Raw genomic sequence first — 22190 nt, forward strand, 5'->3', positions numbered from 1 at the left:
TGTGGAGGAAAAGAAAAAAAGTTATATAAGCAGAGTGCACATAGTTGAGATACATATTTATAAAAATCTCATTAACTGATTTAATTACTGAGACCATGGCCAGGACAAGCTGCTTCTATCTCACACCAGCAACACTGCCAGCTCTAAAATTAACACATTGCCTATGATTTCTTCCCAGTCTTGTAAAGCAAGAGAAAATCTCACAAGCTCCATGTTCACTGCAACATTTTAGACTTTAAAATATGATAATCCACTGGAGCCAGCAACCAGACTAATCAAGGAGCTATGGGGAACAGTTTAGATGATGACAGGCAACTGAATTCACGACCTCTCAAATCTCACGAATCTCATCATAAACTGCTAAAACTCCAACTAATTGTGGCCTTTTCAGTGCCTCGACATTTTCAGAAAACCATTTCAGTAGGGAAGGTCAGGGAAAAAAATGTGATATTTTCAGATCATTTCCAGAGCAGCCTGCCACTAAGAGTTTTTCCTCTTTGTCTTTACCTAAGAGAATAAACATGTTGAAAGTGATTTCTTTATTATCCTTTTGCTCCTTCCACCATCTGCCATCACCACCAACTCTGACAGTTTCAGCTCCATTTGCTCTGGAGGAACAGAGCCTCTGTCACTTTTGTGCCATAAAGCAACACGGCATATTTTTACCCAAATCTAACCTTGTGGCTCACAAAGTAAAATGCATTATAGAGGCTGACTGACTTGTCTCAGATTTCTCAGAGGACTATTTTGGTGATTAGTTTAGGGGGATGTTTGCAGTTTGATAAGCCTGATGCACACCCAGGGCTCATATGTTCTGACTTGCCATACATGACATTCTCTTAGTTAACCATGTACATTTCCACTCACTCTGCCTCTCCACCACACCCACCTGCCAGCCTATTACCTGTCAACACATCCCCTGCTCCTGCAACCACACCACCTCATCAAGCCAACTGCTCTCACCTGTGCCTCATTGCTCCCCACAACTATAGATACTCCAGTTTCACAGACTCTCACTGCCAGATTGTTCGTTGTCATTCAATCAAGACTTTCCAGTGTGTGTTCCCAAACTGCTTTCTCGTTGCTGACTGCACCTGCCTCTGACCTTCCTGCTTCGCCTGCTCCCTGGTAAACCACTCGGCCCTCTGTCCCCAACCACGAGCTCTGCTTCCACTTTCCTGTTTTCTGTTCACCTGTTCCGGTGGCTGTTTGGAAAAACCATCACCCAGCTCTCCACAGTAGAGATGTACCGATACCACTTTTTCCATCCCGATACGGATTCTGATCCCTGGACCTTAGATATCTGCCGATACCGAGTACCGATCCGATACCAGCGCATAAAATAAAAATGGATGGGATATGAATTGTTGTATGTCTCAACTCCTAAAACTCTATGTAAAATATTAAGAAATAAATACATAATAGTAGAATGAATACCATAAAACTTTTCTTTAATATTATTATCCAGTGTTGACACAGATCAAGACAAAGGTTAAAGTGCAGCCACACAATTTGATAAAAAAGACATTTGGCATGAATGCTGTTTTAAACTTCGCTCCGTTTCCATTTCGTTTGCCTGTAGCATGGGTATGTGTAATGACGTGAGGCATTACGTGGTATCGGATTGGTCATAGGCTGTACTCACCGATACCCGATACTGCATTTTAGGCAGTATCGGATCAGAGGCATTTCCGATACTGGTATCGGTACAACTCTACTCCATAGTGAGTTCACCTCTTTACCTTCCTTACGACCATGGTACTGTGGATTGCTCCACCGGATGGCTGCACCTTTCACCCTTGTGCGTGCCTTGGATCCTACTTATCATTGTCACTGGCAATACCCCCCCTCTGTCTATAGTCAGCTTTGCACAGGTGTGTGAGCTTCTTCCGTGAGTACTCCCGGTCCTGGATCCCCTACTCATCTGACATCAGTGTGTGTGAATCTGGCAGACACTGGCTACTCGCATGTTTTCGGCTTCGACGCTCTATGCCAAGAGCCCTGGACTGAACCTGCTTCTAAGAAAGCCCTGAATCTGGACACTGACACTCCCAGTAGTTCCTCCAGTTTGCTACCTCTGTATTTATTAAAAGATAAATTAGAGTTGATTATAAACTGCTCTGCCTGTCACTGGTTCTGCTGTTGGGTCGAAACCACACACATTACAAAACCCTCCTCCTGACAAGCTGGCCTGGCATAGTTGGTACCAATGGACACATTACACTTTCTTATTTCACAAGTTACCACTACCTCCGTGCTAAAAATGAGCTTACTACAGCCTCTCAAAGACAATAATGTAAGCCTCCAATTATTTTTGCCAGGAGGGCCAGTGGAAAGGAGCAGAAATTATGTCAGTGTGGCCATGGTCCCCCTAGCCCCGCCTTGGGGGCACCACTGACCCAGTGACCAGCAAGGTTGAGATTGTAAAAGGTACTCAGTTCAGGTATTAAGTTGTGATTATTATGTATAGTGTGAATATATAGTTGGTGTAAATTCATTGATGTTTAAATCAACACATGCAACGAGTTATAGTGCCTTCACAGCCAAGAGGAAATTACAAAAAAAAAAGCAATAAAAATGTAAATATATTAGCAGCAAAATTCACAAGCTGCATTCAAGATCTGGTCAGTTAGAATTTTTAAATATTCCAAGTGAAGATGTAGGTAAATGTGACTCCAGCCAGCTGTTTTCCACAGCTGTTCCTCCTGACAGAGTTAGGCGCCAGTGGTTGCACATAAAAAATCACATACACAAACCGTGTCACATGGCAATTAGCTCTAAAGGGCAGTGAGGGTGGTCAATATGATCCTCCTGTCATGCTCTGGCAGGCTGTTGCTCCAGCCAGACCGCGCACACACACACACACACACACACACACACACACACACATGCACATACATGCACACACAAACACAAAACCATCTGCGTCAGTACGAGCTGTGCAGCCGTTTGTTTAATGATTAACCGGTCCGGTGCTGTGCTGCATCATTTCAAGGAGAGTGAATAGGTGGTGAAAGGGAGAAAAGCCGTACCATGGAAATGAGAGGTAGCATATAATTAAATGCTTACACACACACACACACACACACACACACACACACACACATACTGGGCAGTAGGGAATAAAAACAGAAATACACCCTGCTATTCTGATAAAGGCCCCTACAGAGAAATCTCATAAGCAATTCTAACAAACAGAAAGTTGAGAGTCTGAAAGCAGAGTTTCAAGCTTGATTTCAACTCATCATTTCAGTCTGTCAGGACAAATAAACAGATGGAGAAAAGCAGGGTAAAGTTTAGCGCGCTCTACCCCAAAAACTTTTATTTTCCACGGGGCGCCAACTCCTATTCCTCATTATCTCAAGTGTAAAAGGTCACAGTGCTGCACATTCCTGACGTTGCGAAAGATGCAGGTTTTTAACGCCGCTGCACTCACAACAACAGTATCTCGACTTTTAGCTAAAAAGCTGCACATTACAGCTTCTTTGTCAGCCTTTCTGTCCCACTCTCTGCTCAGTGCTGCTATTTTAAAAAAGAAGAGGTGTCTGATGGACACAAAGGCTGCAGCAATTAAGGTTGACCCCACATCCACGCTGTGAGAAACATCAAATCAGGATGGAGATGCCTTTATTTTCTACAAGGCTGAACGGTTGGGTAATTTGGCGGATGTGCGAGCGGATAACAAGCTTGTTTTTTTCCCTTTCTGATATGATTTTGTATTCTCTGATTTTTTTTTGTAGCTCTAGCTTCTCACGCTGCCCACAAACAAAGGACATAACAACTGTAGACCAAGTGGAAGAGCAAACTGAACTGTCCAAACTTTGGAAAACTATAGTTGAACGCACATCCTGATTAACGTAATTGTTTTCTGCAACTTGGGCAAACACCTTGAAGCAACAAATTATCTTTTCCTTGATGTCGACTTTGTAATATATCATCCATATCTGCGTGAACATTTCACCTCAGATAAAAAGACTTTTTTCTCCATTTCAATTAAGCCCAGTGTTAGTGGAAATGACCTCTGCTTCACTGTGTCAGCTGCACACCGCAAATGCTCTGCCAAAAATTAATTACAGCTCTTCAAATATCACTTAACAGAGTGAGTTAAAGGAACTCATTTAGCTTTTGGGGTATCTGCCATCTAGTCAAGCGCCTGTGAAGTTTAAAGAACAGAGACATCAAAATCATCCACGTGTCCCTGGTAGAAAACTGACACAAGTAGTTAATTCTAGGGTGACTAATAAATGACAAGCTCTGCCTAAAGTACAAGTCTCCACATTTAAATTGTTTAAAATCAAATGTCATTAACTCAACTCAAGCCTTTTTTAAATCAAAATTAACCAACAAAACTAATGTATCCAGGTTTATTGTACAAAGATGAGACGCCACATTCGCTGTATGGTGATATTTAGTAGAGTTGTTCCGATATCAGTTTTAGAAAAGCCTCAGATACTGCCCAAAATGCTGGATCGGGTATCGATGAGCACATACGTCTATGTACCCCGATAAACAAAAACAACAACTGCAAACAACTGTTCATGGTTGATGGCTGTAAAGTCATGTTTGGCATGGTGACAATCTGTAGTCTCATTTAAAAGCTCCAAAATTCACGAGTGGGGTATGTACTGACATATTTTATGTCATACAACAAAATGTCAAAGCTTGTGTTAACCACAGACATTATTTCAGGCATCAAACTAAAACCCATTTAAAAAAACACTTACTTTAGACAAGGTACACTGGAGTGCAAAAATGCTAACTCCTTTTAGGAGTTAGGACTCATTCCTGGTGCACTGTATTCTGTATTGGCTGTTGCGCAATTTCAGGGAGGAAAAATGGTATTGAACAACTTACTTCAGATGCATGCTGATGGTCAAAGTTTCCAACACACATAGTCTTTCTCAAGGCAGGAAACGTACCACAAGAACAACAAAATATCAATATTACAAAGTCATTCAAAGAAGCTGTCTATGCACCTTGGAACACTCATTACAGCAGGTAATTTAACCCTATGCACTGATCATGGAGAGTTATCATCCAGTGCCTTTTGTTCACTTAAAGGGAAATTTTGGTTTATTTCAACCCGTCTCCTATCGTCCTAAATTTGTTTCAAGTGACTAGTGACATAGAAATAATAGTTAGCATGTTAGCCGTTAGCCTAGATACAGCCGTAGCGTCAGACCTGTTAAAACGTAATTGAACGGGCATCCTTTCAAGTGCAAAGTTAGTCCACTAAACAAGCTTTTTCTCCACAAAGACCGCCTCATATTGTTAGGATAAATGTCAGAGAACATATAGAAAACGACATGTAAACGTGTTGTCTTACCTTACCGGTGTGGTGCCATGTTTGTTGTTTACCATTTAGCTAAGGCTGCAACCAGTCCCATTCCTTGCAACAGAGGTATTCCTCTTCTGTGGGCATTGGGGTACAGCATTCACAGGTAATGTTACACCACCGATCTCCAGAGCTAAATCCTTCCAGCAGCCATTCCTCTTCTGTCGTCCTCTACCTGTTATGCCTCTCTCTCTCTCTCTCCTCCTCCGTTCTTCAGTTTCACGAAGCTCTTCGTCAGTGTATTCTGGCTCAAATAAATAAGGGCGGCCATCGCCTGTGGAAAGCCTATATACTAACATTCCACATTTAGGTGGTCTTCAGAGTTGTTGACTTACCTTACCGTGTGTTTTTATTTCTGAAATCTCGCAAGAACACACCGCAGCAGCTGCAAGGCAGAACCGGACAGTAGCCTGAAAGGTTCATTCATTTATTTTATGAAAGATTTATAGAATAATGGCTGACTTTTTGCCAGACTTTGTGGAGGAGGAATTTGATTTTGCAGATTTTTATGGCCGCCCTTATTTATTTGAGCCAGAATACACTGACAAAGAGCTTCGTGAAATTGAAGAACGGAGGAGGAGAGAGAGAGAAGCGCAACAGGTAGAGGACGACAGAGGAGGAATGGCTGCTGCAAGGCTGCGTAGCTCTGGAGATTGGTGGTGTAACGTTACCTGTGAATGCTGTACCCCAGTGCCCACAGAAGAGGAATACCTCTGTTGCAAGGAATGGGACTGGTTGCAGCCTTAGCTAAATGGTAAACAAAAAACATGGCACCACACCGGTAAGGTAAGACAACACGTTTACATGTCGTTTTCTATATGTTCTCTGACATTTATCCTAACAATATGAGGCGGTCTTTGTGGAGAAAAGCTTGTTTAGTGGACTAACTTTGCACTTGAAAGGATGCCTGTTCAATTACGTTTTAACAGGTCTGACGCTATGGCTGTATCTAGGCTAACGGCTAACATGCTAACTATTATTTCTATGTCACTAGTGACTTGAAAGATGGGTTGAAATAAACCGAAATTTCCCTTTAAGACACAGAGAAGTGGCTTCTGCTATTCAAAAATGCCATCATGTAACATTCACTGTAAGCCTTTAGAAAAAAAACATGCCCAATAATATTATTACAATAAAAAAGTGCATACTGAAGTCTTATTTTCATGTATATGTACATAATTTCCTTATAATATATTAAGTGAGGTGATGAAGGAGACAGATTTCAAGAGACTGCAAGTGTTCGTCAGTCTGTATAACCCAGATATTCATGTTTCTAAAAATAAAACTCTTAAAACCAACAGATCTGTTACAAAGTGTTCCAGACATCAGAAATATACATATACAAAGCAGGAGATTAAAGAGAAGCGAGACTGAGTGAGCGAAGTGGGACTGTGTATGTGATCACTCTTGTCTCTCTATTTGAGAACCTTTTTGATTTTTAGACCTTAAAAGTGAGGACACTTTAGATAATTCTGCCTTTTAAATGTCTTCCCAGAAGTTAGATAATGATGAGGATGGATATTACTCTTAGATCTGTATGCCAAACAGAAGAAATAGCCGGGAGACAGTTAGTTTAGTTTAGTATAAAGTCTGAATCAAGGGAAACAGCTAATCTGACTACAACAAATCCATCTACCAGCACCTCTAAAGCTCACTAATAAATTATATTTCCTTTGTCAGTGCTTTGCTGGACAAGCAACAAGCAGAAGTTTTGTTTTAGTTTTGCCAATTAGGTTAAATTTTCCACACAACAAGCATCTATCTATCTATCTATCTAGTTCCTGAGTTGTAACCCATTTTTCTACAATATCCCATTTTAAGTATGAGTTAATGCGTGGAGACAAGAGTAATGGATAGGGTAATTGAAGGGGCTAAGGAAGTCCTGTACCTAGACTTAGTTTCCTTTTTTTATTTTTAATTTAATTCAATTCAATTCAGTTCAATGAAATTCAATTCAATTTATATTTATTTTTTTTTTTTTTTTACTTTACTTTTTCCTCTTTACTGACTTCATGCACATTTAATGCCCCTATGTTTTGGCTTGTTTCCATTCCAATACTGACACTAATATCACTTAACTAAAACTTATTATTTTTTTAACAATAAATACTAAAGTGAAAGGAGCAAACCAATATTGGAAACTGACAGCTGACTGAAAAAAGAAAGAAAAAAAAAGAAAAACAATAACTAATGAAAAATACAAAACTCTAATAACTCTGCGTCACACAATTTAATCTGACATTTATGTCAGATTAAATTACAAAGTACAAGTTCAGTGAAATGGTAAACCATCAACTAAAATTAAACATAAAGTATATTTGCCTATATTAGATTAAAATAATACATACTGCCATATTGTAAAACCTGTTCTGCATGTAAACTGACATCAAAATATGTTGCTAATGTCATTAGGCAAGCTGGTCTAATACACTGTTCGTATGTTTTCCTGCTAAAAGTAATGCAAAAATTTGTGCATATCCTTCATAATTCTTGCATAATTCACGAATTTGGGAACGCTGTTACCACGTGACCAATGCACTGACGGGTAAAGAGTGCCCCAGGGATGACGTTTTCTGAAAGCAGACGTGGAAGTTAGCATCGCGCTGGTTTCCTGGTCAAAAAGCCTGTGGGATTTTTCTGTTGGATTTTGGATTATTGCAGAAAATAAGCTCTGTGGCAAACATGCATTTATGATACTTACACGTTTTGTTCATCAAGATAATCTTCACAATGAACACCACTTTAATGATAGTTGAAGTGTAAATGCAGTCGCTAGAAGTAAAAAGCTAACATAAGGCTATAAACAAGCTACTCTACAGTCTCATGACCTAACGTCACCACCATAACAAAACTGTAAAGCCATGTTCCAGGTGATGACATGAAAGTCATTATTAATTCAAGCATCTAAACAAAAATCCATTCAAAAAACCCATGGACTTTGGTACGAGGGAACCATGAACGGCAAAATGCTAATTCATTTACGGGTTTCAGGACTCATAAGTGGTCCTGTGAAGAGGCAGGTTGGAGTGGATGGGTGACAAAACACCCTGGGACTTTCCCTAGGAGGTCGGTGTTCAGGACCGCGTGAAGTGAACTTTGACTCATTTCAAGGAACGTCCTAACCATTTTTTTCTAACCTAACCTACGCAACTTTAACCTAACCTACATAACTTTAAGTACGTAATGTCATTCCCAGGGCTCTGATTTGTAGGATACCATAGGATATTAAAGTTCAATCAGAAACACTTAAGTCAAAGAAAACTCATTATAGGGCGGCACGGTGGTGTGGTGGTTAGCACTGTCGCCTCACAGCAAGAGGGTTGCCGGTTCGATCCCGGGCGTGGGAGCCCTTCTGTGCGGAGTTTGCATTTTCTCCCCGTGTCAGCGTGGGTTCTCTCCGGGCACTCCGGCTTCCTCCCACAGTCCAAAGACATGCAGATTGGGGACTAGGTTAATTGATAACTCTAAATTGACCGTAGGTGTGAATGTGAGCGTGAATGGTTGTTTGTCTCTATGTGTCAGCCCTGCGATAGTCTGGCAACCTGTCCAGGGTGTACCCTACCTCTCGCCCGATGTCAGCTGGGATAGGCTCCAGCCCCCCCGCGACCCTCAAGAGGATGAAGCGGTTAGAAGATGAATGAATGAATGAAAACTCATTATATTTGCAATATTATATTTGGCGGTATGGTTTTATTCTGGGGCTCCTCTGCCTTTCCTCGGGCCTACGCAGAAAGCCTCTTCCATGTACCTACGTAGAAAGCATAAGGCGGAGAGAGCACACCTCTATGCCCTTCCACACGCAAATGAGGAAAGCCTGAGGCAGACAGGCAAACTTCCCTGCCCTTCCATGTGCCTACATGGAAAGCCTAAGGCAGGGAGAGCAGCAGCTGATGTAGCTAGGATTTGAGCTGAGCTTGACATCATGTCCTGCCTGAGCTAACGCCATACTCAATTTTCACTATCACATGCAAAGAGGCTGCCCCTCTGACGGTTTAATTATGTGTAAACTAACATCAGTTTGTCACGGTCAGCCATGTTTTTTGTTTACATTTGGCTTTGTGTACCAACTGGAAAAATTCCAACCTCCAACACTGACTGGAACCCAGCATTAGAATTAGGTTTAGGCTGTGGTTAGGGTTAGGGTAAAGGTTGTTACGATGGTTGTAGTAAGGGTTTGAGACTCAGGAATGCATTATGTCAAAAAGGGTTCTTACAAGTATGGAGTACAAATTTGTGTACATGAGTTCTGATGTGAGTGTACACAGGACAGCAGAGAAAAAGAAAAGAAACTGTGTAAATACAGTTATGTATTTTAAATAGCCTGGCTCTGAAATGACCAATGAATGACTGATCATGATAATAATAATAATAATAATAACAATAATAATGTGCTCATACTGTCACCTTTCAGTACCAGAGTAGACAGCCCCATGGTAATCTGTAGCCGTGATAATTAGGGCAGAAACAGACGAAGCAGTCACACATTGTACCAATAGCTTCCAACAAATTTAATGAAGTCATCGCCTTTCATCCAGATGCTGTTAAAGTTTCTGGATGTGCACGCTCAATATATTCTGTTTGTTTATGGAAGTGATAATGACCTATTCTTCCTGGAAAGTCTGCAAAGACTTTCCTTCACGGATACAGATAAAAGACTTTTTTTTTTTTTGTCTATTTTTACCTCTTGCCTGTGGTACTTCTTGTGAAAAGAATGTTCTGTTTTCTTTAGTCCAAAACACAGCTGTGGCTGTATCATGCTGTAGCCAACACCGCTGTCCTATTTTCCAGTTAGTGCCGCAGGAAAGCAGCATTTGCTTCAAAGTTGCTCCCTTGCTTGGAACATCCTGCTGATTGTACTTTTACCTCCACTGTTAGCTGATATTGCTGAAGAGACTGGCTTCCCAAGTGAGGAATCTGCTTAACTAACAACCAAAAGACTCCAGATCCCATGGCAGAACATCAAATTATGTTGCATGCTTTATATGCAGTGTGGTCCTGTTAACGTACCATGTTGCGGTGCTATCTACTTTTGCGTCACAGGTGTAAATTGACACACTTCTTTAACATTGTGTTTTCAGCCCTTGCACTTCTCCCTGCGAGAGTTAATACCCTGGAATTTAACCTCTTTTTTCTCTTACACTTGTTCCCAGTGTAAGTCGCTGTGGTTGACTGTATCAGTAAAACAGGGCTGAGAATGCATCCTACGGGAAGGTTTTTCCAAACAGCTGTGTCAGACTCTGCAGTTATAGGGAACTTGCTTGGGGGAGCAACAAGACAGTAAAAGACTGAAAGGGTCGCTGCTTCTGGTCGATTGCAGTGACACTTAGAGCAAGGCTGTTCTTTACCGCCACTGAAACCCTCGACTGCGATTTCCCCCCCTGGGCACAATAGGCAGAAAATGGGTTAGCCATTAGCAGTAAAATAAGGATTAGAGTGTCAATGAATAACCTCGATTTAAATTACCTTTTTAATTTAGCTTAATTCAGTTCAAATGTGTTCAGTCCCAAAGGGGAGATCTGGGGTAGATGGTAGAGTTTAAACACCTTGCAAGTCACCTCCTTATAACATCTAGCACTGAGAACAAAGGAACAGAGCCAGAGTTAAACTTTTAAAGCTGGGTTGTTACAGCTGCATGACATCTTTTAAGGGAAATTGCTTGCATCTTATCAGAGCAGAAATGCACCCATCAGTCTCTTAATGACCAACAGAAAGTGTTCAAACAGCAGTTACTGAACACTACGGTTGGGTGATAAATTAAAATTTTTCAACTGGCCCAACAGCCAGCAATTGTGCTTTATTTGCACAAGTGTGTGTATGTTCTCTTGGCTTTTAGTATAATACATAAAGTATATAAACTCACAAAATGTCGGTATGGGAAATAACCATCTCTGTTCGTTATTAAACAGAAGAATACAACGTTACATCCTCTGAACTCAAGTTTCTTTTTCACCATACTAAGACTTGCTTAATCCCCTCATCGTAACTCGCACGTCATTCTCAGCAGAAACAAAATAAACCTCACCAAAACAGTCTTGGTTAAAGAAAAGAAAGTGCTGGCTCTTTATGCTGCTTTTCCTCTCTGTCTTGCTCTGCCTGCTGAGCAGCAGCTATAATGCATTCTTCGGAGGCCAGCCATTAAATTAGGAAGTTAATGTACTTGTCCGATGTTGTCCATTTATTTATTTATTTATTTGTGCTTCAGAGAATGACATACTGTACCAAAAACCAATTCTGCCAGCCTTGGTCCTTTAGTAAAAGACAATGACATTCTGACACATTCAAGTATCTGCTTCTTCTATATTTGTGCAGATTGAGGGTATAACATGTGTTTTCATTTAGAGGCAGTTAGCAAACCAGTGTAAACAGAGCTTTTAAACAAAGAAAATTTTCCCAACAGGAAGTTGGATCAACCAATCAGCTTGTTCAATACACAGGTCCACACTATCATTCATTCCAATACTCAAATTTGCAAATCCTGGGATAGCAAAGGAATGGCCCGTCTTATTCTGCCTTACTCCCTGCCTTACTACCTCCGATTGGCTTACCCTGCAACCAGGTCTCACTCCGAAGTCAAAATCTAGCACTTAGGCAGTGACTTGCGGCATCAGACACTGACGAACAAAGCTGTCCTTTAACATCCGCATGATACGTGGCCAGTCACCGTTGTAGTTCAACAGCGCTCTGCAGCATCAGGGGGAAATGCAGTGGGACATGAGTGAAAGTTAAGGCGATGAAAATCCAAGTGGGGTAGGTGGGAGTGGTAGTGGATGGGTCAAACAAACACCGACTTTCACCCGAGAGGGCAGTGTTTGTGTCCCTAGAAAAAAACGTAAATTCACGGTTGTACCGATGTAGTGCTTTTATTTTTAAAGAGTATGTAAAAGGTAAATTTCCTGGGAAAACACAAGTGTATTTTGGCAGAAGACAATGCATGTAACAGGCAGAACTTGACACGGTTTCCCAGAACATCAACAACCAATATGCCCAGGGTACCTTGTACGTCGTATGTGGATGTAAAAAGTCCATGACCAAATGTCGATATGTGACGAGGTCAGAGTGAGAATGTGTAGTACCCTGATGTTCTTACCCTAACTCTAACTAATTCCAGTCCTCTTGGTCTAAACCTAACCAATCCATCCAATGAAGGCAACAGGTACTAGCCAATCGTGGGAAGAGTAGGGCAGGTCATTCCTTCGCTATCCAACGATTTGCAAATTTGCTTCCAATACCAATACTACCATACTATTCAGGATACAAGAATAAGACTGTATCCCAAAGTATGTCCAAATACATAGTATGTCAAATGCAGTATGCCAGAAATATCAGGATGTCCTACAGCATTTTGCAGTATGCAGGCCAGTAAGCTTCTCTGGCTATTCTGACCCACAGTCCTCTGTGCAGCGGAAGATACGTCACATTGAGTCAAGCATTCACAAACAATCTGCAATGAATGCAGTTTTATCTTAAAATTTAAAACTACATACATTGTATAGTAGCAACAGTAGAGCCCTCCGGGCTGACCTCCGTCACTGGCGAGTTTTGCAAATGGGGTTTCGTTGTATCGCCAAGGTAATATCAAGATCGGCTGTGTTTAAAATCGCACCTTTTTTCTTTTTACTTCAAATTTCGCAGTACACACTGTGATGTATACTGTATATGAGCAAGAAAGTCAAAGCTCAAGGCACAATGTCATGATTGAGTAGCATCTCCCAGTTGTATGCATACTCCATGTAACAGTGCATACTGTGTAAGGGCAGCGGAAAAGAAAAACTTTGCAATTCAAAAAGCAGCCTATGTGTTGGAACCATAGGTTGCGCAGGCTTCCAGAGACTTTTAATTGTATCTCTGCAAAACCCCAAATCCAGCTTTCAGGATAAAGTTAGCAGGTCTGCCATGCTCTTAATTAAATTTGTACAAGTTTACACTCCAACACAAAAGTGGTAAATCTGTCATAGCAATCATTGTGAACTGCTTATGTGCCGGACAAGAGCAGAAAGCTTAGTGAAGGGTCAGTAATGGGTGTCAAAGTTTCAATATCTCAGTTACCTTGAGCTTCAACTTTGGGCTGATAAAGCACAATGTTGGCCAGAACATTCATACACCTCAATCCTGTACTTTGTACACTTATCCTTCGGAGCGTGTCTGTGCTTACCCTGAAGTCGATGCCCACAGTGGAGATGAAGCTCCCGGCTAGAAAGGCTCCATCTTTGAAACGGACCAGCAGACAGGTCTTCCCAACACCTGAATCCCCAACCAGCATCACCTGAGACACAGACAGAAGGAGAACAGGCTCGGATGATACATGACAAGTGCGTGTGTGTGTGTGTGTGTGTGGGTGTGTTTGTCTTTATCACATGGTGGGGTCCAGAGCCTGACAGCACAGTCACAGTGTGGGGCCCAAAATTTTTGTGGGGTCCCAAATCCTGGACCCCACAAAAATTATGTCTAATTCAGTGAAAAGAAGGTCAAAATAATGTCCTGTGAAGTTTTCAGGGTGAACCCCACAATGCACATTTACCAACCAAGTGTGCTTAGGTGTGCTTAGCAGAAGTAACTCAGTACCGGCCACTAGTGGTGGGGACTGGTATTGCACTAACACACACTTTTCACACACACTTGGGTAAATCAGAGATGCTAATGCTAAGATAAGCATTTAACCATGCTTATGCCAACTGGACTGATTAGCTGCTAACATAGAGCTAATTTTAAGGTAATTAAACCAATAACTTATGTAATAAATCAACTGCATAGACAGCTTACTATCAGCACTGAATAATGGTTAAACATAGGTTTACTGTAAATGCAGTAACAATATCCATAATCTTAATACTCTTTAAGAGCCTAAACTTTACAGTATCTAACCCACTTTTTCTGTCTATAAATCAGAGATACTAACTCTATGCTAAACATTTATCCATGCTTATTCTAACCATACTGATTAGCTGCTAACATAGAACTAATTTAATTTTAGGTAACTGAACCAATAAATAAATTAATTAATTAATTGTAAAGACAGCTTACCATCAGCACTGAATAATGGTTAAACGTAGTTTTATTCTTAATGTTATTAATATTCATTTTTGCCTAAACTTTATGGTAGATGACCAGTAATATATAATCTAAGCCACTTTTTCTGTCTGCATATCAGAGATGCTAACTCTAACCCAGTGTTTCCCAACCCTGGTCCTCAGGGACCCCTCCCCTGCATGTTTTAGATGTTTCCCTGCTCCAACACACCTGATTCAAATGATCAGCTCATCATCACTCCTCTGCAGAAGCCTGATAATGACCTGATCTGCTGCTTCCGGCTTTCTTACAGTGCAGATGCTCTGCTGCTTGCGCTCCGCTTTGCTTACGTTCTTTGTGGATATACTTGTTTTTCCTGCTAAAAGCTACAGAAAGTAGATCCTGGATACTTATAAAGCACTGGGACTTTAATTTGTGAAAGATACCACTTTAGTACTGTGTGAGCAGGGCTGAGGCACAGTGCAAGCCTTTTGCTGTGTCTGTGACTGGAAACCTATGATTAGGACAAGGACAAGATGGCAAAATCTGTGAGCTGCACAGAGTGTGAGTGACTAACTGAGACAATAAGGCAGCTTCAAAGAAGAATGAAACGCTACAACAAATTTGTGAGAGTGAGCAATTCATTGACTCTGTGGCAGCTAACATACAAGGTGCTGATGGACAGACTTTTATGTATGGAAATACATCAAATGTGGAGCGTACCATCGCTGACTTGGCTGACACAATCCCATGGATATGTCCTAACACCACTGGATCAGCTGAAGGACTCCCAAACTGGCCTTCCTAATGACCCTTCCTACTGGCACAAAACTGGTGCTCGACCAAAGCATCAACTCAAGCCAGGACTTAGGCTGACGTCGTTAGACGCAAAGGCAAATCCAGCAGGAAATCAGTCAAGAGAGCCCAATGCTCACCCTCCACTTGAACTCTCTCTACAGAACAGGTATGATGCACTGGCTCCAAATGAAATGTGTGACAATACCAACTACACTGAACCCAGGGAGGCCAATCACACTCGTGGTATTAAGGCTATCCAAAATGCAAACAATAGCCCCAAAACCACTGCTAGACCCAGGGCCAGAAAAAAATATGCTAACTCCACACCTGAGAAGCCAAGGGCCAGGAGAAGTTTCGCTAACACCACACCTGAAAGACCAAGAGCTAACAGAAATATCCCCAATATCCCTTAGTTAAAGCTGCCACACTAAAGCTCAGTCAAATTGATGAACTCTTAAATAGTAGCCCTAGACGTCATCACTCAGGTGCCTGTCAGAGATGAGTCAGACCCCATGCTGCTTCCTTAAACTTACCGGCAATCTTAAATAGCCAGTGGCATGGTCAAACACATCTTGAAATTGACAAGTATCAGCCAGAGTCATCTCCAAGGTCTGTCATTCCTGTTTTGACTAGCATCAGGAAAACAATGTGTACTCGAAGCGCACGGCTATTCTATCTAATCTGACTCCAGTTATGCGTCAGCCACAGACTGTGTCAGACAATGTTAGTATACTAAACTTAGCTTTATTAAATATCAGATCTCTGGCTGGCAAGTCACTATTAATTAATGATTTTATTATCAAGAGAAACCTTGATTTTATGTTTTTAACTGAAACTTGGTTAAATGAAAACAACAGTGAGTGCAGCAGTACTTATTGAATCAGCCCCCCCAAACTTTCATTTTATCAGCTCAGTTAGAGAACTCAGGAAAGGAGGTGGAGTAGCCACTTTATTTAAGGATGTTTACCAGTGCAAACAGCTGTCATATGGGAAGTCTGAGTCTTTTGAATATGTTGCACTGCAGTTGAGATCCTCCTGTCAAGCAGGATTAGTAACCATTTACAGGCCCCAAAATATAGTGCACACTTTGTTGATGACTTTTCTAAACTATTGTCTGTTGTTTGTATTGATTTTGACTGTGTTATTATAGTGGGTGATTTTAATATTCATATTGATAATCCCAAAAATGGCAGTGCGAAATAACTTTGAACTGTCCCAGCATGTAACAGAGCCAACACAGAATAAGGGACATATTTTAGATCTAATTATCTCCAAAGGGCTCAACATTTCTGAGGTTGTGGTGACTGATGTTGCCTTTTCTGATCATTTCTTTAAAATGGCCATCTCCGCTGACACCAGTGACACTAGCTTGTTTCGCGGATCCGGCTGCATCCACCTCCCTCAATACCGAACCAATTTTAGAACGAGTTGTACCTATGAATCATACGCATACATACACATGGGGAAATAGAGCCCAGGTTGAAAAATACCGTTGTCCTTTAACAAGCCATCACTTTAAGTTTCTCCTGCATCCCTCAGTGCTGTGTAGAGCTTAGATCGGGCCCAAAAGATCCAGTCCGACCCCACCCGAGCCCGTGCATCTTCTGTCCGAGCCCGGCCCGGCCCTTTAACTGTATTTATGAGCCCGAGCCCGATTTAAACCCAACATTTTTTTTAAGGATACGAACGTGGACATTGAAGGCTGACTCCCGCCTTTCTTTCCATGGCAAGCCTTTGTCATGTACCTCTTAAGTGTCGAGGTCCCCGTCTTTTTGCTGTCATATACCAGCATCGTGCTGCACTTGGTACACTCGACAAAGCCGACACATACCTGTCACAGTGGCGCTGTAAAGGGGGGGCCATTAATTTGCGACACCTGCTACCTGTGTACCATGCCTGCCCCCCCAGACAACCTGGTCAGTGTAAGAGCACATTCAAGATCAACAGTATTCAACACACTTTTAATTGTTTTATGTGTAGGTGAAGACAGACCTGAGGAACAGGCAGCATCAATGGGCCACCTCACGACAGAGCCTCAGAGCTCTTTTTCAAAATAAATATCAGCCAGGCTGCAAACTGTGCCATTAGATTAGGCTACAGTTGTGTGTATAGTTGTGCTACAGTTGTGTAGTGAACAAATACTGTATTTATAAAAACATTCAATTTTTAGGTTGTCATAATTTTACATCAACCCAAAATTATGTATATCTATAATATTCATACTTTTTAAGAGCCTAAATTTAATCATACATGGCCAGTAATACATCATCTAACCCATTTTTTCTGTCAATATATGTATGTCAGAGATGCATATGCTAAGCTAAACATTTAGCCATTCTTATGCTAACTACACTGATTAGCTGCTAAAACGAAAGTTACGGATGTAACAACGGTTCTATGAATCCCGGATGAGCGCCAGAGGCGGTGCTTAGCACTGGATATCTCCGTCCTGCACATGCACGGGTCGAGTACATATACCAACAAAGTCACCTGTGACCCTCACGTGACCCCAAGAAGCTATAAGTTCCTGTGTCACCACTGGATGACCTATACCAACAGAGTCACAAGGAATCCAAGAACATAAGTGTCCACACAAGAGTGGGACATAACTGCGCCACTCTTTGCGCGCAACACACACCGGGGCGAGCACTGCCTTCACCGGGAAGTTGTCACTAAAACAACAGATAGCCTGAGCGTGGGCATTGCTGCTATCGCTGAACAAGAATACACAAAAAATAACAGCCTGCGGTGAGACTATGTCGTGAGCAAGAGCACTGCAGCCAATAGCAATTAAACAAAAAACAACAGCACAAGCTGCGCCTAAATATTATTACTCAGCGGCGTGAACACCTAAGTTAAACAACATTATACCATGGTCTGATCAATGGTCTGATAAATTCTGATTGGCTGCAGGGTGTCCGTTAAAAGGTGTTATAGGACAGCTAAAAGACGCGTTCCGTCAAAGTGCCTGATGACAGATTCTAAATTGTTGCGCTGGCTCAACTGCTAGTTTGTAACCATAGCAACAGAGACTCAGAGCAGAGGCAACGGATTTCAACGGTCATCATGAGTGATTTTATCGTTTCATTTAATTTATTTAGTGAATTTGATCATTTTGATGACAGCCTCCGGAGCACAGCTGTAGGTCGGCTCTCTGGCGCCGGCCTGAAACTCGTCAGATCATGACCGGGCATCAGTGTGAGAGCAGCCTGCAGGCTTATTGGGCTCCATCAGCGCAGGAGAGACGAAACTGGAGCAATATGTTGTCATCTCCAAATGTCCCAACAAGCAGTGCTCAATCTGTCAATCTCAGTCCTTCAAATGCCACTATGATGGACATACCCATATCACTTTCAAATTTCACTATTAATGGTAATGTAGCATTTAATTTTAAATAGGAAACAATCGTTAATTTGTTAATGTGTTCATATGATTTAATCTTGACTGCTATATGCTTATGAATTATTTGTTGCAATTAAAAACGATTTTGACTACTATTTGGATGTTGATTATTTGAAACAAATTTCCTTGGGCCTATAAATGAACGCCAATGAATCATGAAAGTAATATCTCAAGGTTTTTTTTGCACATCATCCTCTGACCACCAGAGTCTGTAACACACAAGTGGTAAGAAGTGCACAGGCTTTCTGAAATAATCATCTTCTGAATAATATCTCGTAACGTTTAGCCATCATCTCTCTTCCCTTCCCTCAACTACAGAGATTAAATAGTCCGCTCAGTTGTGGCTTGTGAAAAACTCATGATTTTAACTGTAAAACACATTAAAGCATAAATAATTGATTTAATATTAATTTCTTTGGTAAGTGACCATGGTATAAGTGGGTTAATGCCCTTCGAGGTGTCCATTATCAGGAATTAATGGACAGTTCACGTCCAGTAATTCCTGATAATGGACACCTCGTCGGGCATTAACCCTTACATATACAAAATGTACAGTCTGGAATGCGACTATGGCTTAACACTAGAACAGCCACGACAGTCATTTTGACCGTTTTGAAATTTATATATGCAATAACTTTGTTAAATAAAAAAATGAAATCCTGTCTATACCTGACTTTCCTGAAAGTGTCTGTATTTTAATTTAAAATATTTTTTTATGAATTAAACAAAAGACAAAGAAGATATAATTATTTCTACCTATTCCAGCCAAAAACGGTCATAATGACCGCACGGAATTTCACATCTTTCCACTGTAAAACTTGCCACCATTTGGGTCATCTCGGCTGGAGGCGGCTGTAGAAAAGGGGAAGGATGGCATGGTGTGGACGGTCATTCAGCCAACTGAGCATCTGGGAAGAAGGCAGAGCCATAATATCCTCACTGAAGCTGGCGGCCCCACAGCACACGCAAAGAGGAATATTGAAGATGCACTCACAGCTTTTTTGTGTCTCTTTGATGACAGCATGCTGAAGCACATCAGGAACTGCACTGTGGCTGAGGCACATCTGCACCACAATTCGTGGGACCTGACAGTGGCTGAATTGAAAGCTTTCATAGCGCTCCTGTACATCCGTGGAGCACTGGGGGCCAACAATATTGAGTGAGAGTGAGCGTGAGCACTATAGCCAATAGTAGCAGACAAAGCAAAAAGAAAAAAAACAAAATGACAGCAGAAGCTGCGTTTCCTTTTATTTAGTTATCCTCTTTTTTTTTCTTTTTTTTTTATACACCCGACGGCGTGAATGCCACATCTGGAAAAGTCAACACAAAACAACAGCACAAGCTTAACAGGCTTAACCCTATGGGCCCGAACGACGCATAGTGCATCTAAATTCACACCCGTTCTTCTCTGTGGATTTTCCCCTGCGACCGTGCATCACAGTGAGAATCCACGCATATCACGTGAAACAGTGGAATTGTAGCTTTCCGACAAGGCCAAGCACTTGTCGGTAATCCAATGTTTTCACAACAAAAAAAAAAAAAATGATAAAGTTACACTAAAATTATGTATAACAGAGCTTTCATACAGCTTTGCACACACATTACTCTTGGTTGGATTACTCGCGAATGCAGGCTCGCACAGAAATGCCACGCATATCACATGAAAGCGCAGGAGCAGAGCTTTCCAGTGATACCACACACATCATTGTGCTGTCATCCCATCATGCTATAAATCCAGATCAGTTGTCTACAAACTAAAAACCTGACGAATTTCTTTACAACCCATTATACAGATCTTGTCATCAGTCACTTCATATAGCAAGGAATATCGTATCTTACCACGTTTTAGGCTTGCGTGTGTTTCTCCCTGTCTATCCACATTTGTAGTCCGGCTTTCAAGATGCAAATACCTCCATATTGTCCAGTTGACACTCATCAAACTTTGTATGACAAGACCAGCCACTTCACCTTTGCGCACCCAGACAACTGCAGCCTAATTATGCATGCATGACAGGGCTGTAGTCACCATATACATTGAGGGGGACATGTGTCCCCTTCAATGCCCCCCAATATATAACTGAAACTGGAAAACAACAACAAACTTTGTTTACTGCAAACAAAGTGGCAAATATTATCTTGGAGGACATCATTGCACTTGGTTGACTATTTTTCTATGATCTTAGATGTAAATATTGCATGTTTCTTTCAGATAAAACACATTTTTGACTTGTGAATGAGTCAATAGAATTTCTTGCAATAATGAAAAATACTGGCAATCATGTCCACCTGGCACAAACCACATGTTTTGGACAACTGTGAAGTGACAGACTGTCCCAGCATCATGGTTCTTATATTGCCAGCTTCCAGAGAGTCTCCCCTCTTCATATATGGCAGAATATGTCATTTTCCAACTTGCTATGGTGAGATACATGTAAAAATGTAAGAATTTAGTCACACAGATTTGTTTTTTTCATTGATATAGAAATTAATATAAAATACAGGCACATAGAAGGACATGGAATGATGGCAAATCTGGATAAACCAGATTGTCCTGAAAAAAACAAGATATAGCATGTGTATGTAGCCTTTATAATGACTGTGATATGAGCTCAAAAGTAAAGGCAGTAAAAATACCCCAAAACGCCTAGGGCCCATAGGGTTAACTGAACACAAATACAGAAAATGTATACAGATTATACAGCTCAAGATGCGACTATGGCGTTAGCGTGAGCACTGTAGCCAATAGCAGCTAAACAAAAGAACAACAGCAACAAGCTGCACATAAGTAGGCCTAATATTACTCATAGGTGTGCGTGAACGCCACAGCCGGCAACAGTAACAGAAAACAACAGCCAAAGCTGTGAACACAATGTTGAAAGATGACGTGAGCGTGAACACCGCTGTCAACACAATCAACAAGTGTACTAACCGCTAGTTCCAGCGTTGTCTTTTCCTTCTCTTCCCATGAAGAAAGTCAGCGTGTCACAGCCCCTTGAAGGGTGAACGAAGCGTCCGTAACTCCGATCACTATAATCACGAGGCTTCCAGCGACAAACTGCTGAACAGAATAATTTCACACTGATCCAAGAAGAAGCGGATGCGACCACTCGTGTAAGCAAGAAGATGCAAAGAAACAGATCCTCCTTCTTCTTCTTCTTTGAAGTTTTACGGTTGGCATCCGTTATGTTGCATTACCACCATCTTCTGGGTCTACCTTGCTCCTGCATCTTTCATTCTATTATATTCTTTTCATCAGTCCAGTTGTTGTTAGGTAGCTGATTAAGAATTTCCTTCCCTCCATTCACTCCACACTCCAGTATGTTCTTCAGTGTCTCTGTTGTCAGTCCTGTTGCTTTCATTCCCTCCACCATGTACGCTCTCTCTCCGGTGTACTTTCTGCATCTGACCATCACATGCTCCACTGTCTCCGGTTCTTGGCATCTGTCACATTGTCCTGTTGGATGTTTCCCTATGCCTAAATCCTCGCCGGGCACCTAGTAGCCACTGGGGGTTTGACCCCATTTTGCATAATAAACATCGGTCCGATTAAACGCACGGGCGATTATTTCCTCATTCATTGCCTCATGGCTGTCCCTCCTTGAGGGACTGTTTGCGCTTTTACGCATGGGTCGGTGGTGAAGTGGTGCAC

At 41.5% G+C, this 22190-nt stretch overlaps 1 protein-coding gene across 1 annotated transcript in view; it reads right to left on the reverse strand.

Annotated features, from left to right (window-relative positions):
• Positions 1-22190, reverse strand: part of LOC125880770 (ras-related protein Rab-26) — a 167923-nt gene that overhangs the window by 117886 nt on the left and 27847 nt on the right. Inside the window, exon 2 of the mRNA XM_049563489.1 lies at positions 13488-13598. Coding sequence (XP_049419446.1) covers positions 13488-13598 — 111 coding nt within the window. The remainder of the gene's footprint in view (positions 1-13487; positions 13599-22190) is intronic.

The sequence above is a fragment of the Epinephelus fuscoguttatus genome, linkage group LG20, assembly GCF_011397635.1.
Source record: "Epinephelus fuscoguttatus linkage group LG20, E.fuscoguttatus.final_Chr_v1".
Lineage (NCBI taxonomy): Eukaryota > Metazoa > Chordata > Actinopteri > Perciformes > Serranidae > Epinephelus > Epinephelus fuscoguttatus.